This window comes from Opisthocomus hoazin, chromosome 15, assembly GCF_030867145.1.
Source record: "Opisthocomus hoazin isolate bOpiHoa1 chromosome 15, bOpiHoa1.hap1, whole genome shotgun sequence".
Classification (NCBI taxonomy): domain Eukaryota; kingdom Metazoa; phylum Chordata; class Aves; order Opisthocomiformes; family Opisthocomidae; genus Opisthocomus; species Opisthocomus hoazin.
The window spans coordinates 13,894,240-13,919,448 of record NC_134428.1 but is presented as its reverse complement, the minus strand read 5'-3'; the positions used below and the strand labels follow the sequence as shown (position 1 = coordinate 13,919,448).

At 47.5% G+C, this 25,209-nt stretch overlaps 1 protein-coding gene across 5 annotated transcripts; it reads right to left on the bottom strand.

The window, feature by feature from the left end:
- Positions 1 to 103: 103 nt before the first annotated feature.
- Positions 104 to 25,152, bottom strand: LOC104336086 (ubinuclein-1). 5 transcript variants are annotated; one of them, XM_075435997.1, is made up of 18 exons: positions 25,063 to 25,152; positions 24,076 to 24,510; positions 22,254 to 22,340; positions 21,195 to 21,290; positions 20,774 to 20,908; positions 20,291 to 20,394; positions 19,142 to 19,580; positions 16,330 to 16,400; positions 14,890 to 15,019; positions 14,546 to 14,664; positions 13,920 to 14,048; positions 12,856 to 12,999; positions 9,816 to 9,866; positions 8,600 to 8,642; positions 7,042 to 8,265; positions 5,425 to 5,677; positions 5,016 to 5,105; positions 104 to 2,461 (listed from the first exon to the last, which is right to left on the bottom strand). In XM_075435997.1, the coding sequence occupies exons 2-18, from the start codon at positions 24,313 to 24,315 to the stop codon at positions 2,409 to 2,411; spliced, it is 3,408 nt and encodes a 1,135-aa protein (XP_075292112.1). In that variant the 5' UTR covers positions 24,316 to 24,510; positions 25,063 to 25,152; the 3' UTR covers positions 104 to 2,408. The 5 variants fall into 5 exon arrangements, with proteins under 5 accessions (XP_075292112.1, XP_075292114.1, XP_075292113.1 ...); XM_075435999.1 differs by lacking the exon at positions 5,016 to 5,105; XM_075435998.1 differs by lacking the exon at positions 9,816 to 9,866.
- Between the last annotated feature and the right edge of the window lie 57 nt (positions 25,153 to 25,209).

Here is a 25,209-nt window from a genome sequence, read left to right as displayed (position 1 = left end):
TCTAAGCTAAAACACAAATTCTTGAAAGTAAAGTCATGAAACTAGAGGTAAGGAGATGGAAAAAAAGCATTTTGGAAACTTTGAAACAATTTATTCAGTTGTTCTGTACAAGATTAACAGTTTTCATACCACCCCCACCATCTTCAGCAAGACAGTCCCAACACACACCAAAAAAAATATAATAGTAAACCGCAGCTCTTACACCCAAAGGGAACTGCCATACTAAGTAAGTGCCACGGGAGCCTCGCCTCCCCACGCTGTCACGAAAGCGTTGCAAGTTGCCTTGTCAAGGCAGAGATGCCAGACTCCTGGCTCCCCATCAGCTGTCAGGTCTCTGAGTGGTTCTGCCTTGCTGCGACTCTGCTCCGTACCATTCACTCATTCATTATAGCATGTAAAGAAAAAATATCCCACAGAATTTCCACCAAATAAACATTTCCCTGAGGCAAGAGGCTTCGCTAAATTCCTAGAAGGAGGGCATTCTGCTCTGGCCACGCACATGTGTGCTTCCCAGCAGAAGCATTCAAGTGAAAGCAAAGAGAGGGAGTAGAACCAGTACCTTGAGTCACTCGCTGAGAGTCCCCATCCTGACAGGTGTCTGAACGCTCTTTCAGCTACCATGGGAAGTTGAAGGTGCAAAGTACCTCTCAGGATTAGGCCTTCAACGGGAACCATGTGACATACACTGCTCAGCGTCCATCCATAACTCCTGTGCTTATTTTTAATAACACAAGTTCTGTCTTTGGCTCTTTTGCTACAACCTAGGTATTTTGTGTAAACAAATTTTAAATCTGAGCTGTTTGTTTTTTTTTTTAAATACAAACAACGCACTGATCTTGGGAAATTACATATCAGCTCAAACTGAAAACAGTCTATCTTGGATCTTACCAAAAATGGGAAAACTAAAGCAGATATTTGCTGGTATCCTCAGTGTCAGCATCCTTCCCCAAAGCTCAAGAAGGAAGGCTGCAAGCTTTTGCTTGAAATACCAATAAAGTCTATGCGGATCAGCGCTTCTACTGCACAATTCAGATGTGGCTGTGAGGGCCTGAGAAAAGGCAGACTGGGGGAAGAGCAGAAAATCAAAACCCATAAAGCTCAGTTGGAACCACAGCCTGCCCTTAGCTATGCACAGATTGAAAAGGTGTGCTCAGGAGAAGTACTTAGGTCTAAGAGCTAAAAAGTTAAAAAGACACATCCCAATTCTAGATGGTCCCCATTCCTGCAGCTGTGACAAGCACATGATCCTCGTGCAGAAATCATCGAGGAGAGCAATATTGTTCTCTGGAATTCATTTGACAGGTAGTGAACTTGGTTAATCTAGATCATTCCCTCTGCCCACCAAAGAGATCATAACTGACGACCCTAGGAAAGAATGGCTTTAGGGGAGGGTCCGGAACCCACTTGCACAAACTCAGATAAGAACTGGTGCTTTTGCTGGATTTGGTACTGTATTCGCAGTCACCAATACACCATTGAAGTCCAGACAGTGCAGCTTTTTTTTGATGTGCAACCATAAAAAGCTCTATTAAATAAAACAATACATTTTAAATACAGAATGATTAAAAAAGGGTTGAGGAGCACACAAAATAGGGCTGAAATGTGTGTCACTAGTCCATTCTTGCTCCACCATAAAAGGCACTGGAATTATGTCTTCCTATACATGTGACATGCCGAGAAGTATCGCATTCAATCCAATGCATTCAATGGTAATGAGAATAAAACTGAGCAGGAGGAAAAAAATCCAAACCACAAAAGAAGTAGAATTCTCAAAGTCAGTGACTGCATCTAAAAATGTCTCTCTAAAGAGTCTTCCTTCTCCTCCAGAGGGGAACATCAGGTGGTTCGTTAGATTCACCACACAGGAAACATTAAGTCCTCCAATTAACTGTAGCACAGTTTTATAGTACAATTGAAAAGTTAGTCAAATGTCTTCAGAAAGCACTGGCAGTGCTGGAATTATCCAAGTAAATCCAAAGCAGAAGAAAGAAGCACCTTTCATACCCTCCAGTGGGAAACCAAGGAGGTAACTGGACTTGGAGGTACTTGGCAGATACAGACACAGGTGGGTGGGAATCCACTGCAAGAAAGCCAAACCACCCGAGCCTCCCTGCGTGTTCTAGCTCCTGCCAGTGCCAGGGAATGCATGAAGGGCAGCAGCAATACAGCAATAAAACAGTGCTACAAAATGTTTCTCTCATTAGGGCATGGCTCAGGCTTTGTGTGGGGCTTAGCTCTGAAAGCCTCCGAGCAAATGCACCAATGAGCTCCTCACTGCAGTTCAGCCTTTCCAGTTGTTGTGAGGAAAAAAAAAAAAAAAAGAAAAAGACACAGCTGGTATCCAAAGTTCATGACCTGTTCCTCTTGGTTTTATCCTATGTGTGCTCTAGCTCCCCTCCTTGCAGATGTCACAACTTGCGCTGCTGTGCATTGGACCCTTTGCCGTGAAGCTGAGAAGCATCTGAAAGAAAATAAAACCAAGTGGGAAGGGGGTTCGGCATCAGCTCCGCAGAGCTGCGTGCAGCTGGGGCAGCCAGATCTCTCTGCACAGAAAGACCTACTTATCCCTTCCAGCACCAAGAAATCAGGGGGTAAGAGGACGTGCTTGGAGACATCTCACAACTGGGAGCAGCCCTGCCTCTGCACCTCAGCAAGGGGCATGGGAGGCACTGAGGGTCTCCTGTGACCTCCCAGGAAAAGCACCACGGCATAGATTCAGATTGCTGGTTGACTAGCTAGCCTGTGCTCTTCTCTAAAAGCCACCCTACCATGTCTCTGCGTCTAGGAAACCAGAAATACATGATACTTGCTGCCTTACATGTGAAGGTGGTTTGAAGTAACACCGTTAGTACACCTTTGCCACTGTAACAAAGGCTTTGGGTGCCCACTGGTAGCAACAGGAATCATAGGAATCTAACCACTGAAGTCAAAGAAAGGAACAGAAATGGAGGGAAAAGCGAAAATGCACTGAAGAGAGAAAAAAGAAGGAAGTTTAAGGAAGCAGAACTTTTCCAGCAATTAAAACTGCCATCAGACTATGATGAACAAATGGGTGTACTGAAATGTGCAGTTAAGCAGCAGTGGCACCAAGCAGCGTAGCAACAGCTTCTTCTCCAGCACAAGGACGGTTCATTCCAAGCAAGAGTTCAGCCCCAGCGTCTCTCATTTCTGAAGCGAGCAGTCAGAACCATGGCCACAGCACCAGCACGCAGGCACCTCCACCAGCAAATGTAGCAGTGACAACACACAAGCAAGCACTGGATGCTCCTTGCTCAGATGCTTTTGGTATAAGCACTTTTGCTTAACACATCAATGTTTCCTTGCATTTGTAGCAACCTCCCAACACACCAGAGTCCTCACAGCTTTCAGAGCAACGCAGCTGTGGCCATCTGCTTATACAGCCAACCACCGTTTATGCCACAAAACAAGCTAATACATTTTAAGATTATGGTGGTCACTTAAGTATCTACTGTGTTCTTCTACAAAACACCACAACTGGTAATATTCCCAGAGATAATAGCACTAGGCTCAATCTCTAATCTTTATGTGAAAACACCAAGTCAGAAAGCAGGTCTCTGATGAAGCTGTCTCAATGGTCAGTTTTTCCTCACTTATTCCTAGCTACCTTTTGCCAACTCGCAGCTTCTGGCACTATGTCCTACTCAAGAGCAGCAGTCCATCAAAAAATTATTTTGTTATAAGCCCTATAAGCAACAGTGAAGTAACCACTCCAAATTCCCTCAAATAATGGGACAGAGAACTCCTTCTCAGTGACACAGAACGCATTTCACAAACAGTGTTCAAACCAAAATCAATCACCTCGCTCTCCAGTAACTGTGAATTTACAAACAGGAAGGAAGGGTCTGTCACACCAGTGATTGCTGCTAGCTGCTGCTGCTTCTGCTCTACCACATTGGAGTGGCATAACAACCCACCTCAGACAAACTTCAGCAAAAGAAGCAAAGACAACAAATTGTTTGAATTTTCACCAGTGCACAGCACACTCTTCTTTCTTCAGTAAACAAGCACTGTGCTCAGCAGGCAAGGGAGGGCATTTTACCCCATGACTGCTGCAGAAGGCCACACGAACTCCAGCAGGTTATCCACACATCTAATGGCCTCAGTGGCACAATATTAGGCTAGCACATCCACTCCTAAATCAGGCTCATATTGCCCAGTAAGACAATCACAACAGAAGCAGGTACTAAGACAGTGGCACTGACCTGCGCTGAAGTGCTAGAGAACACTTGATCAAGAAAGCAGAAACCGCAATTACCAATGCGATAAGCAAACCCGTGAAGCAGATAAGCCAGATCTGCTGGCCCTGCATTCCAATTTTCTGAGTGCTGCATGGATCCCCCCTTACTTCTCTCCTCCTTCCACAGTGCTACATATTTACACACACTCACAGCCCACCAGGTAGGACTCCATTTACGAGCAGAGGTGGTGTTCTTCAGAAACCTCGTTTTATGCATCAAACTGAGGCAGGAACAGGCTTAACTGCAAAATTATCACGCCGTCAACACCAAGAAAGCAGTCTCCATTTACATTACAAACTTGTGGTGAAGGAGATGCGGGCAATTACCTCAGTGCACAGACGCAAGACATTCTGGTCTGACACATTTTATATAGGTCACCAGCAACAAAAGTCCACAGAGCCAGACTATTCATTCCTGGGCAGACTGCGCATAAACATGCGCAGCTTTAATCCTGGCAGGATAATTCTTCACCATGATGCAAGCACCAAAGCCAAGTACCTCCAGGAACCAACACTTGCTACAAGCACTGAGGGCTCATCATTCCAGAAATGCACAAGGTTGCCCTGGCTACCTAAACAGTAAAGGACACAGAGGCTACGCCTCGCTTTGCACCTCAGCGAGGCCGCAGGTTTTAGCGACAACCACACCGGTCAGACAATGTGGACAACCACTTTCCTTTCACCCCTAGTAAAGTATCTGCTGAGATACAGGATGACTCACGGCGCAGAAGACAAACATGACCGACTGACAAGTTACCTGGCAAACTTTGTGGTATATGAGTGGACAGGGCAGAATGTGGGAGTGGCGCTGCATGGTGGGGGCTGGAGTGCAAGCCAGCTAGAAGACCTAGAGAGAAAAACAAAGAAAGGAGAGGGAAAAAAAAGAACAAATATACATCGAAGACAGAAATGAGCACAGGAGTTGCAGCAGTTAGCCTATAGCTCAGCTTCCAGGTATTTGGACTTCTGGGCTAGCTACAGGGTTGTGCCCACAGTTCTCCAAATGCAGCTGCTGGAGATACAAGAGCATGATCTACAGCATGAAGCAACAGCAAGAGAGATGGGTTGGGCTGCAAGGAGTTAACACAGCAGAGCACCACCATTCTTGTTACTTGACAGCACAGGCCCAAGTAGCGCACACATGCATGACTAGGAAGGATACTCACTGTGGCCAAGTCCGTGGTGGAAAGTTCCTGGAGCAGGTCCCGTAACTATTGCATCCTTTGATACTCCTGCTTTTGGGGAGGAGTCTGAACTGAAGGAGATGACATGAAGAGGGAAGGAATGAATAGGAGAGATAATACCTAACGGGGTGGAGCTCAGGGCAGCTGGCAGCTTTGGATTGCTGGACTTGTAGGATGGAGCCAGTACACTTAAGGAGGAAGAATTTGTTAGCAGCACAGCTCCACTAGTTCCTTTCTGAAAAGCAACAGAAAAGGTCAGTCAGGAGTAGGAAAACCTAGGCATTGCTTCGTTCATACTTAAAGAAGATCTGCAAAACATGGGAGTGCTCAAGCATTCCTACTTGCAAGAAGTGCCCTCCCAGCCAGGGCCCAAGAGCTGCCAACTCTTGAGGCCATCTGGAGGTACCCAGGACACTGGCAATCCAGCTACCAGATGCCATGCTCTTCTAAATGTGACCATACTGGATTTGACTCTTACTCCCTTACTCTGTGCCTCCATTAGGTAGAGGAAAAGTTTACACATTGCCTGTGAGTTCCGGGGAGGATGCTTCCTACTCACCTCTAGCAGCAAATCACTGCCAAGAACTCAAGGCACCAAGGTTTGGTGTACCCCTGCACCCAACAATGTTATTTGAGATGGCTCCCACGGAGAGAGGCACCACTGGGGAATGCTTTTCAGCCCCCTGTCTCAGTAACAGACATGGTACATGGTTTTCAGACTCATTTAAATACACTTCTTCAATTGCCCTTCTCTTTCCACATGCCACAAAAGGCGGCAGGTATGAGCAGCCAACAACAAATTAATAGGAATGATTCCTTTTTTTTGCTATAGGTGAAAATTAAGGTCCTTACACTATTAAATACAATGGCTGAATAATACAAGTCTGTGTAGGTAATTCAGGAGTCCTTCATGAGACATTATATCCCAACGAACTCAGACCCTGAATTCCACAGTGTGCCACTGAGCTCAATTCCAAACATCACTTCAGTAGCTTATGCAAGAAACCAGGTAGCAACAGAAAGTGGACAGAGATAACCTCCAAAGAAAGCTGGGCAGGCATTTTGAGTTTATAGCCCAGTATCACAGGTTGTTTATTCCATAGGTCAGTCATGAAAAAGTGGTAATAATACTAAAATTACTTGCGATAATTTAAGGAAGGCCAAGTGTGCAGACCTAGTTAACAACAAATTGATCATTATAATTTTAGTTTATGCAATGATTTTTAGCTCTTGTGATAACTTGCTATACTGCGCTTCCTCCTGACCCAAACGGGAGCCCTACCGTTCCTGTCGCTCATAGGAGTCAGGGCAGGAACATTACACAGCCTATGCAAAAATTGCAGGCTGGAAGGTACCAGAGTGTTTTGCTTAGTTGTTACTTTAAGCTGAAAATGAAAGCTTGAATTCTGGAGTGCAAGCCCATGGCACACACCAGGACTTCTTAGCCTAAGCAGCCAAGACCCAGACAGTCATTCAAGAATTTCAGGAAATTCCTTTGAAGTCATCACTTCACAGCAGGTCTGAACAAGTTAGGAGATGGCCTGACACAATGCCATGCGTTCTCCTGGCTTTACGCTAGGCTAGCACACCTGTGCTTACCGGCACAGAGGTAGAAGATGCAGTGCTGCTAACAACAGCTGGCTTTAGGGAGGAGGTCAGCAATTTGGCCACTCCTTGAGTGCCGCCGCTAGAATCTCCGTTTGAACCTCCAGGAGGTGCCACCAGAGTCAGCTTCTGTGAAACAGGTGTCTTCTTCACCGAGGAGCTTGAGGACGGGCGGCTGGATGCCTGGCCCGAGGAAGAGGTCTGCACACTGGGCAGCAAGCTCCCAGAGGAGCAGCCTTGGTTTGCAGAAGCTCCAGATGAGGAGCTGCTGGAAGAAGACCCGTGCTTGGAGAGGGAACCAGAAACGAAGGGTGATTTGTAAGATTGTCCTGAAGAGCTGGAGCCACTTGAGTGCTTTCCTGTGTAGCTGAGAGATGACGATGAGCCTGGGCTCTTGTGGGAGCTGCTGGAGTTTTGGGTGCTGCCTGGTGATGCAGACGAATGGAAGCTCTGAGCTTTGGCTGATGATTTGACCTGCTGGAGGAGGGAGCGTTGGGGCAGTGGGGAGGAGGACTTGGGATTCTGCAGTTTGACAAATGGAGCCGGGGAGGTGAAAGTTTTCTGTATCTGGCTGCCTGAGTGAAAGACCTTCACCTGAGAACCCGGCACTGAGGTGGAGGTCTGAGGCCCATGGCTTGGCCGGACCAGGCTGTGGTGTTTCTGTTTAGTCTGGTGTGCATCAGGAAGGATTTTGCTGGGGGAGGCTTGGCAGGAAAGCTCTTTGCAATTAGAATTCTCTGTCTTTTTCTCTTGAGAAGACTGGCCCAATGCCAGGGCCTGCTCAGCCAGGAAATTTAAAGGAGACTGGAGGGAACCAGAGGATGATGTAGGGGAAGGGCTGGACTTTGGAAACGTCCTCTTCTCCTCTGAGGATGCAAGAGTTGGGATCTTCTCTGATGGAGCTTTTGGAGCTCCAGGAAGAGTAAAGTCAGGGCTCCCTCCCACTCTGCTGTTCAGCACAGCCAGTTCCTTAGAGACTGCTTCGAGGGAGGAAGTGGGATTATGAATTAAGTCCTCATCCAAGGAGTCATCCATGAAGGTAGCAGGAGTGCCAGTGCTGCTGGCTGCTTGGGCTGTCCCGAGGGACAAGAGTTCTCTGGTTTGGGCACTGATGCCCAGAGCTCCTCCCTGGGGCTCTGAAGACAGAGCTAAGGTGCTGCTTGAGTGCATCGAAGCAACAGAAACCGACATCTTTTTATCTGGCTTGCAGGAAGATTCCTGGAACAAAATCACAAGAGAAGGCCAAGTCAGAACAGAGGCAGGGTTTACTGCTGAAAAGGCAAGGGAAGGTTCCTGATTTGGGGATAAACAGCAGAATAAGCATGTTCTGTGCCTGCTGCCCCCCCACCCTCCCTCCTAACTGATGCTACCATAAATTTTAGCTGCTGTTCTAGTTGTTTTTTTCAAGCCCAATACTGACTAGAGCTATTTCACAGTACAACTTCCTTGCACCTAACATACCAGATACAAGGCTCAAATTTAGGATTTAAGATGGCAGTCACTTGACTCTTGGTATATGTCAACCATGAGAACCAGAAAACAAAGAACTCACCTTCACTTTCACCTTAGTAGGAGCTATAACTTTCTTCTTCGTCCTGTTTTGAGGGAGACAAAAGAAACATGGCTCACTGAATGCCCACAGGGAAGCATCCACTTAGGGAGCACACCTGGGCCCTGTTAATGATGATCCACTGAGTCTTTTGCAAAGAACCGAGGGAACAGAGGCAGCATCTCAGGTTGCTAGGATTCAAAACCATATGACATTTGGTTGCTGCTCTAGGAAGCCCCGACTCCCATACAGGGGAATGAATTAGGGAGCGGAGCAGAGTCTTGAAATGGCAGCAGAGCAGTGAAAGCACTCAACAGACACATCCTGCACTGGCTGCAGGGCTAGGAGCTACTACAGGAACCCACTGCTGACCTAATTACAGAAATACCCAGAGAGAAACCGATACAGAGACCGTTTTGGAGAAAAGTTACACACTTCTTCTAGGTTCCCAGAAGAAGTCAAGGATGCAAAAGCATCTGTCCAGCTCACATAAAATAGATCATTTGGCTTGGTCAGATGCAATCTCTGGTACAAGACATCCCTGAAATACTGGAATGGTAAGGCTGAGGGAAGGATGACTCTACGCTCTATTTCATACTCTCTCTCACACTTCCCCTCGCTCATCCAGTGCCAAGAACAGGACCATCTGTCAAACAGACATCAGCCTAAGTCTGTATCATCATCTATTATAGACTGCCAGCAAGATCCATGAGACCCTTTGGCATTAAAGCACCTACCCAGCTGGATTCTGATGGCTCTCTTGGTTTGCCACTCCCAAGCCTGTTGCACCCGTCTTCACTAACTCAAGCTCACTGTACCCCTCCTTTAACCAGACAACAAGAAAGAGGGAATCCAGAATCCACTAAGGACCAACTAAACAAGTAGCAATAATCACAGTGCTGGCATCACACTCCATTTTACCTTGATCTGCCTCCCAGGGACTAGCACAGAGGCCTGACTCCAGTCTGTTGAACAAGGCCAGGAGGCAACCTGGCTTCAAAGTTCTTGTCTTTGAGCTTGCTGTAAGGCTAAGGCACCTCAGGAAGGCTGTCGTTGGGAGATGGCACACACAGACTCTCCCGAGATGTCCCCAAGTGAAGCAGCGCTAAACTATCTGACAGGAGCCAAGCAAGCTCAGGTGCTCCTGCACAATCCACCCAGGCCCCAGGGAACGGAGTTCACAAGTTATCACTCCAAAGGAACGCTGCACGATACTCACAGGACTGATGTGAGATGTCCATGTACGCGCCTGCTCTCCTTAAACAGTGTCCTAAGAAGGGAAGAGAGCAATGAGAAGTGATATCCAGCAAGACCCAGTAGAGCAGCTGGGATCACTGGAGACAGGGCTGCACAGTACAGCAGGGGACTCAGTGAAATTAAAACACCAGAGAGCAAACAAATCACCCCTTTTTCAGGAAAATCCTGCTGAACTCCCCCACACAATTCCCTCTCTGGGGAGCTATGCTTGTAGGCACTGGAAAGGCCATTAAGGCAGTTGTTGAATAATAACTAAGGAAAATGCTCTGCCAGCTTAAAAAGCTGACAGCCAACTGGAGAGTCAGTACAATCATTCAAGCTGGGTATTACTGCTGCCACAGATCATCCAAGAGCTGGCAGATCATACAAGAGCTCTTCACCAGCTTTGAGGGACAAAGGTTACCTTCCCCTGCCTCAATACAGCAATATAGATGAGAAGCCTTCGCACGTTGCGTGTCTCTGTTGCCTTCACGTCCCCAGCAAACAGCTGAGGTGACTTCTTAAATCAGCACGACCATTTCTGTAACAATTGACTAACCACAACCAATAAATAGAGCTTCATCCAAAACCCTTTACTACTGAGGCAAAGTAAACCAGAATCTCACATGAACACTATTTCACTTAAAACAGCTGCCACTCAGCTGGCTTCCTAGATGTCAGGGTGAGAAGCTTCTAAATACATATTCAGTACTGGCCTATGGAATATGCTTCCCACCTGTTATTAACAGCTTGACAAAGACTTTTGCGATCCTTTTTCTTTTAAAAAGCAAGGTTATTTTAACCTTATACTCTGTTAATTGCCTTTTAGTGATAACTGAGAAAACAGAATCATGGCAGGGCCTCTCTGAACTCATACCCAAAGTTGCTAATCTGTTCATCTTCAGGTTCCTCTTAAAGATGAACTTCTGTGATCAGGATGACAGCGAATCAAGCTGACTTGTCCATAAAATAGTTTACAATTCTCCTAGTGTTGCAAAGCCCTCCCCTTCTGCGTGGCTGTCAGCTACCCTCTGACTTTAAAAAACAAAATCACAGAACATCTCAAGTTGGAAGGGACCCACAAGGATCATCAAGTCCAACTCCCTCAAGTCCCAGCAGGAAAAACCATTGTCCTTGAGCCAGTGGAAAGCAACCAGGAAAACCGCTTTTAGTCAAGGCCCTCCTACACTGAGTCTTAGGTGAACATCTGTGTGCCTAGAACAGTTTCGCCTACAAACTAGGGGAAGATTTTCATTTCCTTTTATTCAAAGAAAAGAGTTTCTAAAACTTCGCAAGCTACAGCCCTCCAGCGGGTAATATCTACATTAACTAAGTAGGAATCTGCACTCACCTCATGCCATCATTCAGCTCCCTTACACTACAACAACACACTACAAACACACACATTTCTTCATGCGCACATGCAACTGCAATAAATGACCATGAACTTTTCCAAAGGGATCTGTAATGTGCTACTCGTACTTCCTGTTCTTAAGAACTGGTACATGCTTATTCCTTTATCACCCCACATGAAACCCAAAAAGCAAATTCAGCAGAGAGAAGACAGTGCTGCCCAGCTCTTTAAATGCAAAGAGATGGAGATTCCAGCAGTAAGACTGTACAGTTGTCCTTTCTTTAAAACTATTGAGCAAAACAAAGCAGACCAGAAGCTGATGAAAGTCCCAGCAGAATGACTCTCTGCAATTGTCAGCTCAATGGCATGGATGATGGAGGGCGTGAAAGAGCAGGAAACAGCAGTGAAGATACCAGATAGGGTAAAGAAAACCACACCAAATTCCTACTTACTCTGCTGACTCTGATGTGTCTAGTACAAGTCCGAAGCCCCTAAAACTTTCTGCTTTGCTTTCTTTTGGGAATACTCTAGGGTCTAGGGATTCCCAAAGTGTCTGAAAAATGTATCCTTCGTGAAACAGATTACAAAGTGATCATTTGTAATACAGATTCAAGAAATCACAGGCTAGTCAGCCTCATCTCAGTCCCAGTTCTACCTTGTACCTTTCACTGCCAGTGGCATCCAGAGGTCAACATGGGGGCCAAGACTACTCAACGTTGTCATTTACAACCTGGACAACAGCACGGACTGCACTCTCAATAAGTTTGAGGGTGATGTGAAAACAGAGGAAGAGGGGAGAATATGTTGGAGGACAGGGCTGCCATTCACACGGACCTGGACAGACTCAAGAAAGAGGCCAACACAAACTTGTGAAGTTCAGCGAAGACAAATGCAAAGTCCTGCAGCTGGAATGGAATAAACCCATGCAGCAACACAGGCTGGACGCCAACTGGCTATGTAGCAGCCTTGCAGAAAAAGACCTGGGGGTCCTGGTGGACAAGCTGACCATGAGCCACTGCTCAATGGCGTACTGCTGAGAGCTAATTATATACTGGCAGGTATTAGCAAGAGCACAGCCAGCAGTTCAAGTGCTTACTCCCCTCTGCTTAGCACTTCTGAGGGCACATCTGGATACAGCACCCAGTTTCAGGGTCCCTGCAATGCAAGAGAGATATCGACAAACCGGAGACAGTCCAGAGCCACTATGATGGCTGAGGAACAGGGACACATGACAGACAAGGAGAGTTTGAGGGAACTGGGTTTGCTTAGCCTGGAAAATGAGAAAAACAAGGAGGGATCTAACGGCAGTCTTCCGCTACCTAAAGAGTGTGGGGGGTAGGGATTCACAAAGAAGACGGAGCCAGACCTTTTTCAAAGGTGCACAGTAAAAAGCAAAAAGAGGGAATATTCAGTTCAGTGCAGCAAGGGGAATTCCGATTGGAAATAAGGAGAAAAGATTTCATGAAGAGTGATTAAGTAACGGAACAGAGGCCCAGAGATGCTGTGGTAATCTCCATCCTCGGAGATTTCCAAAACTCCATAGGACAAAGCCCTGAGCACTCTGATCTAACTTAGAAGCTCACCATTCGTTGAGCAGGGGTAGGACTAATGACCTTCTGAGGTCCCTTATGACAAGGAGTCCCTGGAGTACAACTCAATGCTTGCTCACCTGGCCTGCATCCAGCCTTTTGGCCAAAGGGGCTTCACCTCTCCATCTAGGAAGGTCTTCACATAATCCTCTAGAGACTGAGCCTTATTCTTGTCAAGGTCATAACCATCCAACTTAATCTTCATCAAGTGGCAAAGCAGCTCCCTGAAGAAGAGCAAGATTTCAAATACAGTTATGCAGATTCATTTTCCCCAGTTGGAGGTCATTTTCTTTATCCAGGGCTGGATAAATACACCAAGACACGCCTGGCTCTGCGTAACACCTTGCTAATAAAACTGAGCCTGCACTGCCTCTGCAAGAAAGAGGAAGGGAGAGGCAAGTTCCTCGCTCTGTGTGTGTATGCACATTCATGTGCCAGGGGAGAAAAGCCTTATTACCCCTTCCCACTTTAATCTCCTGAAACAGCAGAGGGAGCAAACCAGTGCCAAAATTACAGGTGCCATTACCAACCACAGAACTAAATCTCTCTGCAGACCTTTGTGCTGAGAGGCATTGAGAAGGCACAAATTGAAGCTTGCTTTGTTCTAAATGAATCAGCGATCTATGGAGTGGCACCCCAGTTTGTTACAGATGAAGATGAAAAAGACAGCAGGACTGATTCTTATTTTATCCTTTGATCCTTTCCCCTTCACCCACCACTGTTCTGTGTCAGATCCCTGGCTGCTAGGGACAGCAATCCCCATTAGCTTTAACTGCTTCCACAGCCAGATTCTGGTCTTGTCAAGAGTCTAGTCTGTAGGATTTCAGCAATTCAGCCAAGTTCCTTCTTTTCCCAAAGATCTGCCCCCCTCTTTTGGCCTCAGCACAGATGCTTCTAAGCCTTTCTCTCAGACTTGGCCTGTGCCTGAAATCAGCTTAATTTTGCAGTGTATATAAGGGTGAGATTTAATAAATGCAATAGTGGCTTCCATGAACAGCACAGTCTGCCACAAACCTCCAACTGACTGTTACTACAGATGGTCAGCGCTGCTCTGAAAACAAGATACAAATACCAAAATGCTTCACTTCCAACTGCACAGAATAAGACAAGTCACAGGTTCACTTAATAACTAAATTATGCAAACCTGATTTCATCATTCCAGTGAAATTTCTTTCGTGGTCCCAGGACACGCTTCCCTCCCTTTTCTTCATCCTCATCATCATCAGAACAAACTCGATCTCGCTGCTCTTTGTCCTTTTCCTCTTCCAACATCCTAAAATAGAGATAGAGATAATACGGAAGTCATTATCCTGGATATGGAAGGAGAGGATTAAACATCTCTGAACAACACTATTCAGAGGTCTCAATGCTCAATGATAACACACGCATGGGAAAAGGGCCTAAATCTCTTGCTTAGGGTGCAAACTGAGCTAAGTGCTCAAGGTTAAGAAATTTCCCAATATTGTGCAATAGAGATGACCACAGGACTAATCCAGACATACTGTTCTCAGACTACCACGTTCCTAAAGACACGCTCACACTGAAGTGAAACACTTCAGCCAAGTTCTGGTACTATCAAAGCTGCTGTAGTTGGCATCGCCACAGATAGCACAAAGAACACACACAGCTTAATTAGGCTAATTTATGTCCATCAGCAATTTTTGACTACAGAACAAAAACAGGTGGTAAACTTCATGAGGGCAGCCTACAAGTCCCAGGGACCTCGCTGAGAAGAACTACAGAGGCGTCACGAGCAAACGAGGAGCTTACCTAGAAAACTTGGCCTGAGTATGGGCTTGGCATTCCTCCTGGTACTTGGCCATCTGCTCTGGCATGGCCCTTCCGATGGCTTCCTTTAGCTTCTGCAGAGGTTCCTTCAATCGGCCACCCTAGAGCAATCACACAACAGACTGCAGGTCCGCGTGCCGTCTTCCAGCCCAGACACCCAGATCTGGCAGGTCAAGACCTGGCCAGTCCTGAATCCACCCCACCAGCTGTGGGGCCTGAACCATGCTCAGGGGAGGACACCACCACAGTAGGCAGACCACAGCTGTGCTCTGGGGACCAGAGGGAACATGCACACGAGGCAGGGCTGTGCTGCCAAATGCGCTCACCTGCTCGTAGAGATAAAGCTTACGGGCACGCTTGAGCAGAGCATCCTTACTGCACGGGAAGAAAGCAGCCAGGTGGGCATACACCCCCGACCGGATCTGGCTATTCAGCTCTCGCGTCTGCAGCTCTATGCTGAAGAACAACACAAACACAGCGTTGACCAGGGACCTGCCGGGGGCTCTCTAAGCAACACCAATGCACCTCGCATGCAACCTGGGGAGCTGGAGACAGGCAGAGAGGGACAAAGTGCAAGACACACTACAGGACGCTGCTTTGGATTTTAGAATCAACAGACTCAAGCTCTTCATCCCAAGCTATCCCTTTTAATCTAGTTTCAGAGTATCTGGAAAAGGAACAAAAGGATGTCAGCAGTCTCATTTATTCTGCTTTTCTTCCTGGCAACTGAAGTGCAGAAGGATCAGAGAATGAAATGAGAGGGACACGCTGCTTATGTCAGATACTATGGCAGTCTAACTCAGGATGATAATGAGTCAAACTTTATCCCTTGGGTTTGAACTTACTTCACAGGGAGTAGGTTAGAGAGGTCAGCGTATGCCAAACCCACCTACACAGTTATATATAACTTAAGATACTAGCGTTTTAAGCCACCTCTCAGTGTCAATCACCAGTGTAAAACCCCCTATGTGGTTCTATGGCAAAGTCATACAAATCTATCTAAATCTCTTTTGAATGTGGTTAAAGCTACCAGTTTGACAACAGATTAGGACTGTTTGTGCAGTGAGCACTGGAACGCTGAAAGGTGGTAATCACCACTTGAAACGATAGGAAAACAGACTCCCAAACTTCCCTTCGGCAATTCCCTTCAAGTGCCTTGATAAACCTTAATGAAATTAAAGCCTCTGTGTAAGTATTATTACACTGTGATGATCACAAAGCTGTGTGCATTCATCAGCCTTCTCCAGGCACTTGAAGAAGAATAAAGCCATTATCAACAGCTGCACTGAGCAACACTGGGATTCTATAATTGTGGGACTCAAAAACAGAGAGCAGTAATGGGGTTCCTCCACTTTGCACAGCAAGCCAGTTGAACATAGCAGCCTTATCCCAGTTATAAAATATTCCACATAGCATATAACTTCAATATCAAAGAACATGCCTGACATCTCTGACAGGGATAGATTTATTGCTCTTGTATCAAGCTACAATCACAGGTCAAATGACCAAATTTAAGTGCACAGATATCAAGCATCATCTTGAGAACAGGAGACCTGGATACATTCCCTCCAACATTCTCCTACCTCAGTTATACATCATATTTCAACTGAAAGCCATTTCTAGAAGACCTTCACATTATCCTGGGCATGGTCTGCGTGAAAGACCTGTATAAGGACACCCCCACAATTCCTGCTAAACCTGCTCCTGAATTTATCAGAAATGCTCTGCCTAATCCTTTCCCACTCTTCTCTCCTGGCAGCACTTACTCCAGTATGATGTTGTTGATATCCTGAGTGAAGAATCTCTGTTTGCCTTCTCCCTCTGCAGCTCTGGCAGCCTGGAAATTAGCAAATAACGTAAGTCAGCATCAGTTTACAGATACAGACAGGCACAAGCAATCAAGTGTTTTTTAAACCACTTCAGAAATACTGTAAAACAAGGCACAGTTTTATTCCACCAAACTTTGCACCAGCTACCTACTGTAGATGGGCTAAAACCTGCCACCATCAACAGACAGAAGAGAGATTGTGTCCTCTCCTCTTACACCTCCTCAGTTCAAGTTCAACCCTGCCATCTGAACTGGTAAGACCATGTCCTGCCCACAGACCTTCCCATTCTGGATTCTCCTATCCAGATGTACTAGAGTCAAGTGCATTCGAGTTACTACACTGGAGTGAAGATTCCTCCATTTAATGGGGCAAAGGAGATGGCGTGGTGGCAACTGGCTTCTTTGGCATACTTCTCATGGGGAGAAGGGACAGTTCTAGGGCACGGTTTTAACTTCACATTAGAGCTGTTAGATTGAGTAATGTAAGCATAGAGCTTGTCCTTGGAACAGGAAAGATCATCCTAGTCACGTTTAAAAAAGGTCAGGGATACTTATCACCAGGCTTTCCAGTCCAATCTGGACACTAAGTCAAGAAACCAACAAAAAGAGGGATATGTTATTTCCAATCAACATCATGGGGGAAAAAAACAAACAAACAAACAAACAAACAAAAAAAACTGTTCAGGAAGCTTCCTGAGCTATGACTGCAGCACACAGAGCACTGCCCAAAAATCACATCCATGAAAAATATGTCCAGCGGGAAAATAATTCCAAAAGACGAATGAGATAGTAGAAAATTGTCAAGAGCTTTCAATTTCTTCTGAGTGGGGATGTAAACAAAACTGGGATTCACCACAAAGCACCACATCAAGTTAGTGATTCCTTGCATGGGAAAAGAGACCAGGAGAGAAAAGCATGATTTTGAAATCCCCTGATTTAACATTCCAAGGTTGAGGCTGGCAAGCGATTAATTTGTGCCCAGAAGGTGTACATTCCTGTCAGCAGCAGGTCACAGACAGCTGGTGATATCAAAGGGGCAAGCTCAATGCTAAAGAGAATCTTCAACATGAAAATTCTTTTGGGAAAGAGAGGGTTAAAGTCAAATCAGTTCAGGTAGAAGAGGAAATGCCTGGAGGCTCCATTTAACCCACGAGATGCTCCCACCTGCTGGGACAGAAGAGACCTGGCTCTCAGACAGAGGTGTGGCACCTTTTCATTCCCACCTGCAACAGAGTTCAGGTCCCAAAATCCTTACTGACCCAGTGGCTTCAGTTTGCTAAATCTTCTATTTCTCCTCCTTGGTTTCTTTTCTTAACGTACACAGTCCAGCAACAACAGACTCAGCAGCAGGAAAATCTAAGCAGGAAAACCTGTGGGTAGTCTGCTATTACACTATCTTGCAGCAACGTAACAATTAACTTCATATGATGGGAACCTCCATAACCTTCTCCTTTAACTCAGATACAGTTCAGAAACAGCTGTTTCAGTGTTTTCTGTTAACAGCCTGAATAGCACATAGGAACATTCATGAAGAGCCCATTCTTTTTATCAGCTGTGGCAATACTTTCTTCAGTTCCTCCTTCTCTTCCATCTGCTCACCACCACAATACAGAATTAAAATTCTCAGAACACAGTTATCTTTAACAGAAGCTTATCTTTAGTAATAGGAACTATTAAGCAAGAGATGCTTAAGTAACAGGTGCTCTAAACTGATGTGCCCCAGAAAGCAGAACACACACCACTGCAGAGGTCCAAGAGCACTGTTTACAACTTAAAATCAGTGTTTAAAAACACCACTAGTAGCAGGAACAAAATGTGTCAGCATTTGTTGACAGGCTGATGGCAACAGCCTTCACACCAGAGAAGCCCCACAGCAAGTCTGAAAGCGCACTACTTTGACATGCCAAGAGAGACATCCCTGACCCACACCCAGTGCTTTCCCACTTCTCCAGAACAGCGGTTCCCAAGGCATGTCACAACATTTTGGAGAAGATGGGCGAGTCCCACAGCAGTCCAGCTGCAGGAGGAGCTACTGGTAAAGAGACATGGGATCACCCTTCTAATACAGTCCACTCTGTAAACAGTATCCCAACACTGAGACGTTAAAGATGGGGAAAGAACCCAAACTGTCAGTGATGCAGCTCCAATGTGGAAGGTGGCAAACTGGACCCATGCTTCAGCAAAGGCATCTGCCTGCATATCACATGGGAAAGTTATAACAACCCTCAAGCACCATCTACAGGGCTTTTCATGCCTTCGCACACTGTAGAACAGGTAATGCTTTCCAGCTGCACCCACTTATTTTACATACAGAAGAACGCACACCACTTCATAAGACATTGTCCTGACCATCACAGCACATTAAAACTATTATGGTGGAATTTGTCCTTCAGCCTCATTAATTCATATTTTAAGTTCATTCATGTTAAATTGGCTTTGGAAATTTCCTCTTGCATCAAGTCCATACTTTTCAAGAGAAGTAAAGAAGCCATAGTGACAGGTGTGCTACTGAGTGTTACATTCAGTAGATAACAAGGCCAAGGATTCTGACACTACCTGACATCCAGGTGTTCAAGAGAGTGACTTGGCCATAAGAAAAAATGGTGACACAAAGGTGTGATCCCACATGGCCCTGTAAAACTCCCCGACTGGAGTATGCTCTGCCTCTGGTTGAAGCTACACAAACCCAGCAGAACTGTCCCCTATACTGTAACCACACAATCCTACTGCCCCGATATAAACTGCCATACCTGAGCCAGCTCTTTGACGCGTTTCTCCAAAGGGGCTGGCAGGCCTTCTGGGAGGGATGGTGGTTGCTTGAAATCCTGTTCCAAGCCCAACCCAACAGGATCGCTTCCATCCTCTACATCAGGAAAGGGACTCCCTTCTGGGGATTCACTGAGGAGCCGCTCCAGGTCTAGATCAGTTAATGAGTCCATAGCTGTTGCTGCCTGAAGCAGGTCGTTATCACTGGCATGGCCGAAGAGTGAGAGCAAAGGGTCAGCCATCGCCTCTGCCTCCCGTGGAGCTGAAGGTTCTGCCTGTGAAGGAGTTGCCACCTTCTGTTCATCATCTTTTTTCTTCTGAGCATCCTTCTCCTTCTGAAACTTCTTCAGCATCTCCTTGACACTAAGAGCACCAGAGTATTTCTTCTTCTTCTTCTCCTTACTTGCATTTAATGCTGTAAAGCTGTAAACAAAGTATGGGGGAGGAAAGGGAACCGAAATGAATACCAGATGAAGGCAAAGTGATGAGGATACCTTCATCCCAGTTCACTGCAGCCACAGGCACCAATGCCGCGGAAAGTCTTAGCCCCTTAACGAATGACACCAGGAAAAATATTCTATTGCTTCTAAAGGACTTAATGTCCCACTGCTTGTTCAGTCTCTCCTTCCTCACTGTAGAGAGAAGATGGAGCTTAAACCATCTCCACCGAGTTACGCTCTGACTTAGCTACGTGCATTATTCCAGCAAGGGAGATTTGGAAATGCACAAACTACTAGCACAGAGGAATGGAAGCAAGAGAGAGTCAGCATGACGGCAGCTTGACGGTCTTTGCCCGGTAAAGCCAGGAGAGCAAGTTCCTTTTCCTTCTCTTCAGGCTCTCCAACATCTGTTCCCACCGCTGGTGCCTCAACAGAGCTCCAAAAACACCAACATTGCAGCCTGCTGTGCCCCTCTTGGCTCGGACGCTCTTGCTGAGGTGCTGGGCTCCTTCCCTCACCGTCAGCTGCCTTTTTGCTCTCACTTTGGAAGCAGCGGGGGTTTACCTGCTGCTGTTTATGCAGCACGCACACAAGCCACCCCCTGCTGCATCTGGTCCTACTGCAGCGTAACAAATGCCACCTGCAACCCTGAAGCAAGGGGTCGAGCAGCAAGCATTCCCTCCCGCTCCTTACCCAGCTTTTGGAAACTTGGACTTTTTGGATTTCTTCTCCTTGTCATAAGAATCATCTTTCTTCTTCTTCTTCAGTTTTTCAGCTCCATCCTTCAACTTCCGCTTCTGGAGAGGGTTAAAATCAAGTCACAGTCACAGCGTCTCCTGCCCATGGAATAGGACCTGCATCCCCAGAGCCACTTTGGGCCCTCTCCCAAGCATCTAAGAACAGCTCCTTCCCCACTGGACACCTTAACCCAAACCCCATCCATCTATCACCACAGCTCTGGCATGCGCTGTCTTCAACACTGCACAGCGCACCTGGCTTTTACACTCGAGACGATCCCATGGGTAAAGGTGAAGGGACGCCAAGTGCTCCTGCTGTCGCCCCTTTGAGCCGCCTCGCTTCGGCATTATGGACAGGGGGCTGTCTCCAACAGACATTGCCACCGAAGAGGAGTACACACCTAATAGAGGAAATAATTGAGAAAGCTGGCTTGCTAACCTTGGGACACTTCTTCTTTTTCTCTTTAACATAGTCATCTTCAGATTCTGATGCCTGCCGAAACTGCAGTGTTCCTGAGTTGATGTAGAACCCTCCATACTTGGTAGTCAGAGAAGCCGGAACCAGCTCATCGTACTGGAAATGGCAGAGAACAGTCCATTGGCGCTGGCAGCTTTGTCACTTCACTCTGCAGCTGAGCTGCCTGGAGAACGGAGCGGGACTGGTGCTCCCCCAAGAGCAGACGCGGCTGTGGACACGCCTGCTCACCAGCATCCTCATCCCGTGCGGCTGCCCCAGGAGCTCTCGCTCCCCAGCCCGGGCACACTCCTTGACTTGCACCCAGTTCAGCTTCTCCCCAGGTGCCAGCTCAGCCCCCCCAGGCAGCTGCCTGTACCACCCTCACTCCTGCCCCGGTACTCACTGCTTCAGAATTATCAATGAAGGAGTCGGATTCGTCGTAGCCATAGCCCATATCAATCAAGTCCTGAAGACGGTCCTTTCTGCGCCTCTTGCCACCCTAAACAATAAGAGATTGACACTGTGTGCACCTGTCTTTTCCAGTTACCATGCAGAGAGCCCCGATACAGGACACTGACGGTGGCTCCAGTACAAAGAGCGTGACATCTTTTCTGCTCCTAGCAGCAGCAGAACCAAACCAGTGTTGATTCACATCATACTGTCGTCTCAGGATACAGTAAATCCACATTTAGGCCTTGTCATACGGAATCAAAAATCATGCAGCCAAATGAAACAGAATGCTGACCTGCTAGACAGGCTGACTTTATGCCAGCAGACTTTATGTTTAATTGGGTCTGCATCCCTTCAACATTTCTGCCAGTGCAGATGGATTGTTCTTCCATAACTGCTACAAAGTCAGTACAAACTTGGTACTACACACATCAAACATAGAAGCAATGCATTAGGACGCCCAACAGATCAAACTCACATCACAAGACAACACAGCAACTCGCTGTCCAAAAATGCCAGCTGTAAAACTTAACTGTGTTTTATTGCCATCTACACAACTAAAGTGACAGGAAGAACAGAAAGGAAATGGGTAAGACAGATCTGTGACTCTCACGCTACCCAGCAAAGTACTGACCTAAAGGCAGCAGACTTGCCAGAACACTGTACTTAAAGACTTGACAGATTACATTATGCCACAGCGACAAGGCCTAGAAATTAATTTTTGCTTGAGAAAATTAAATTTTATAAATTACAGTAAGTTATTTGTCACTACAAGTGAGAACGTCATTCACTTTAATCAGAGGCATCTGATTTAAGACCATATATGAACTATTTTTGCGGACCACAGCCCTGAGACAGAAAAGGAACACAGAAAACAGCACCTTCCAGCCAAGACAAAGGGCTTCAGGAGAACAGGAACATAAGAGCCAATGACCACGAAAAACTACTGGTTGAGAGCTGAAAAACATTGCCCATTCTAAGGAATAACATAATACAAAGAAGAAAAACATACATATTTTTCTTCAAACTTCCTAGCAAGAGCCTCCACTTTATGCCTTTCCTTTTCGTCATCATTAAAGGGGTCAGCAGGGTCTTTCTTCTGTAAAAATAAAAGAGACAAAACCATCAGAATCAATCCTGTCATGCTGCCACCAAACCCCTATGCAGTAAACCCATCACGACTATAGAGCATCCAGGTAGCAGCTCAGACAAATCAACCTTTAGTACAGTATTTAATACAGTACTGTTTAATATACTTGTCAACAACACAGACAATGGGATCAAGGGCACCCTCAGCAAGTCTGCAGATGACACCAAGCTGAGTGGTACGGTCGGCACGCCTGAGAGATGAGATGTCATCCAGAGAGACCTGGACAAGCTGGAGAAGTAGGCTTGGGGGTACTGGGGGATGAAAAGCTGGACATGAGCCGGCAATGTGCGCTCGCAGCCCAGAAAGCCAGCCCTACCCTGGGCTGCACCCCCAGCAGCGTGGGCAGCAGGGCGAGGGCGGGGGGATTCTGCCCCTCTGCTCTGTTGAGACCCCACCGGGAGTCCTGCATCCAGCTTTGGAGCCCTCAGCACAGGACAGACCTGGACCTGTTGGAGTGGGGACAGAGAAGGCCATGAAGGGCTGGAACTCCTCTGCTGTGAGGACAGGCTGAGAGAGTTGGGATTGTTCAGCCTGGAGAAGAGAAGGCTGTGGGGAGACCTTATTGCAGCCTTTCAATACTTAAAGAGGGCCTACAAGAAAGAGGAGTGCAGACTTTTTAGCAGGGCCTGTTGCAATAGGACAAGGGGTAACAGTTTTAAACTAAAAGAGGGGAGATTCAGACTAGATATAAGGAAGAAATTCTTTACTGTAGGGCAGTGAAACACTGGACCAGGTTGCCCAGAGAGGTGGTGGAGGCCCCATCCCTGGAAACATTCAAGGCCAGGTTGGACAGAGCTCTGATCAACCTGATCTGGTTGAAGATGTCCCTGCTCATTGCAGTGGGGTTGGACTAGATGACCTTTAAAGGTCCCTTCCAACCCAAAGCACTCTATGACTCTGAGAGCATCCCTATGTTTTGGGTGCTCTCTCAGTATGTTGTTTGTGTCCCAATATCACGCCCAGTATCATGTTCTGTGCCTGTCTCTGCTTCTCCCAACTCTCAAAAAAACCCAAAAATAAGCAGCATGAACCATCAACCGACTGCTAAACACTTCTGAAGAGCAACAGTGAAAATAAGAGGCATCCAAACAACTTTCTTCTCGTAGGAAAACACCCCTAATACAAAGCTCAGATGCTACATAAGTTTGTGTGCCATTGTGTCCTGAGAGATGGCTTTCAACAGGCAAACAGAATTGTCAGGCAACACCTGAAAGCACTGCATCCACCACACTGGAAGAGACCCCAGGCACTAAGGTGGAAATATTCATGTGCAGTAGAGCAGGTCCCCACAAAGATACAGCCACGTAGTGTAGAAGCATCTCTCCTCTTGATCCTTTTTGGAAAAGAGCTCCTCGGAGCTGCTAGCAAAAGCCAGGTACCTAAAATCACTTTAGATCAAGCAATTCCAAACTAAACAAGCATTATATCGCACACTTTGCCATCAACACATCACTTTTCTGACGTGAGATTCCAGATAAGGCAAAGGAGTGCAACGGTGCGGCCTGACAACAAGAACCCCCTGCCTGGATGCCAGCTCTCCTGCCTGCAGGATGCCTGACCACCCTCCTTCCACCTCACAGCACCTCACAGCTGACACATCGCCAACGCTCAAGACAGCATTAAAACGGTAATACTGAAAAAGCCTTTGAAATCTCCAAAGATGACATCGGTTCCCCAAACTTACCCTGTCTCCTGAAGAGCCACCTTTTACTTTCCCTCGACAACTCTTCAGAAGATCTGGGTAGAAAAATTCTGGACAACGTTTGTGATCTGGCTCGAACAGAGTGAGTGTGATTCGAACAGCTGTCGCAGTCGGTTCAGAGTCTTGGGGCTGCTCTCCATCGTCCTTCCGAGACCTTTTCAAGAAGCTGCTGCTCAGTGGACCATGGAGAGTGGTGAACGAAACCCTGTGGGGCTCTGTCATGGCTATGGCCAACTCTTACCAGTCCTCATGGCATAGTTCCCATTGCATTAGAGACGGTCTGCCCTAGCTGCACAGACACGGATTTCAGCGGCTGCTTCGGGCTAACGGAGGACGCTGGCAGGGGAACAAGCCCTTGGGTTCTGAAGCTTTCTCGGGGGATGACACAGGATCGTGCTGCTTGCGCTCGCTGCAATTCTTCAAGAGATGGAAAGAGAGAAAGGAAGGAAGGAAGAGAGAAGTCAGCGGTGGGCGCAGGAGTCCCTGCGAGGCTGGCAGCCCCCGCGCTGTCCCTTCTGCCCACCCCCAGGTCTCTCTCTTCCCACCACCCCGCTCCCTTTCGAAAGGCTGAAGGAAATCCAGCTGTCGAGGAAAAACCCCGAGCCCACCGCACTCGCCGGGACACGGCCCAGCAGCCCTGGGAACAAACGCCGGCTCGGGCCCCCGCGCCCCGCCCCGGGCCCGGGCTCCGCTCCGGCCGGCAGCTCTTCCGCTGCACGGAGGCCCGCGCATCCCTGTCCCCGGGAAAGCGATCACGTCCCCGGCCCTCGCGGGGGACTGAGGGGGAGCCCGGGCCCGTGGGCTGAGGAGAGAGCGGGGCGGCCGCGCTGAGGGGGAGCCGGCCGCGCGGCCGAGGGCACCCGGGGAGCCGGGGCCGAGGGGCCAGCGCGGGGCGGGCGGCGGAGCCCCGGGTGCCGCGCGGGGAAGGGAAGGGAAGGAAGAGGAAGGGGAGCGCCGCCCCGCACTCACCGCCGCCGCTGCAGGACGCGGCCGCCGCCGAGTGACTCCCGGGCCGACTCCGAGCCCCGCTCCTACGTCACGTGGGGGGGGCCGCTCCCTCGCGCTGAAGCCGCGCGCCCCGCGCCCAATCGACGCTGCCGCCGCAGTCACGCCTCG

What these genes read in the sequence shown, in the direction of transcription:
- LOC104336086 (XM_075435997.1), bottom strand. Translation starts at nt 24,315, where the DNA reads ATGACAGAGCCCCACAGGGTTTCGTTCACCACTCTCCATGGTCCACTG. An exon ending in ACTCAGGCCAAGTTTTCTAG is followed by an intron (nt 14,049 to 14,545) that starts GTAAGCTCCTCG and finishes TCTCTATTTTAG; the next exon opens with GATGTTGGAAGAGGAAAAGG. An exon ending in AAAGGCTGGATGCAGGCCAG is followed by an intron (nt 9,867 to 12,855) that starts GTGAGCAAGCAT and finishes TTCCCTTCTTAG; the next exon opens with GACACTGTTTAAGGAGAGCA.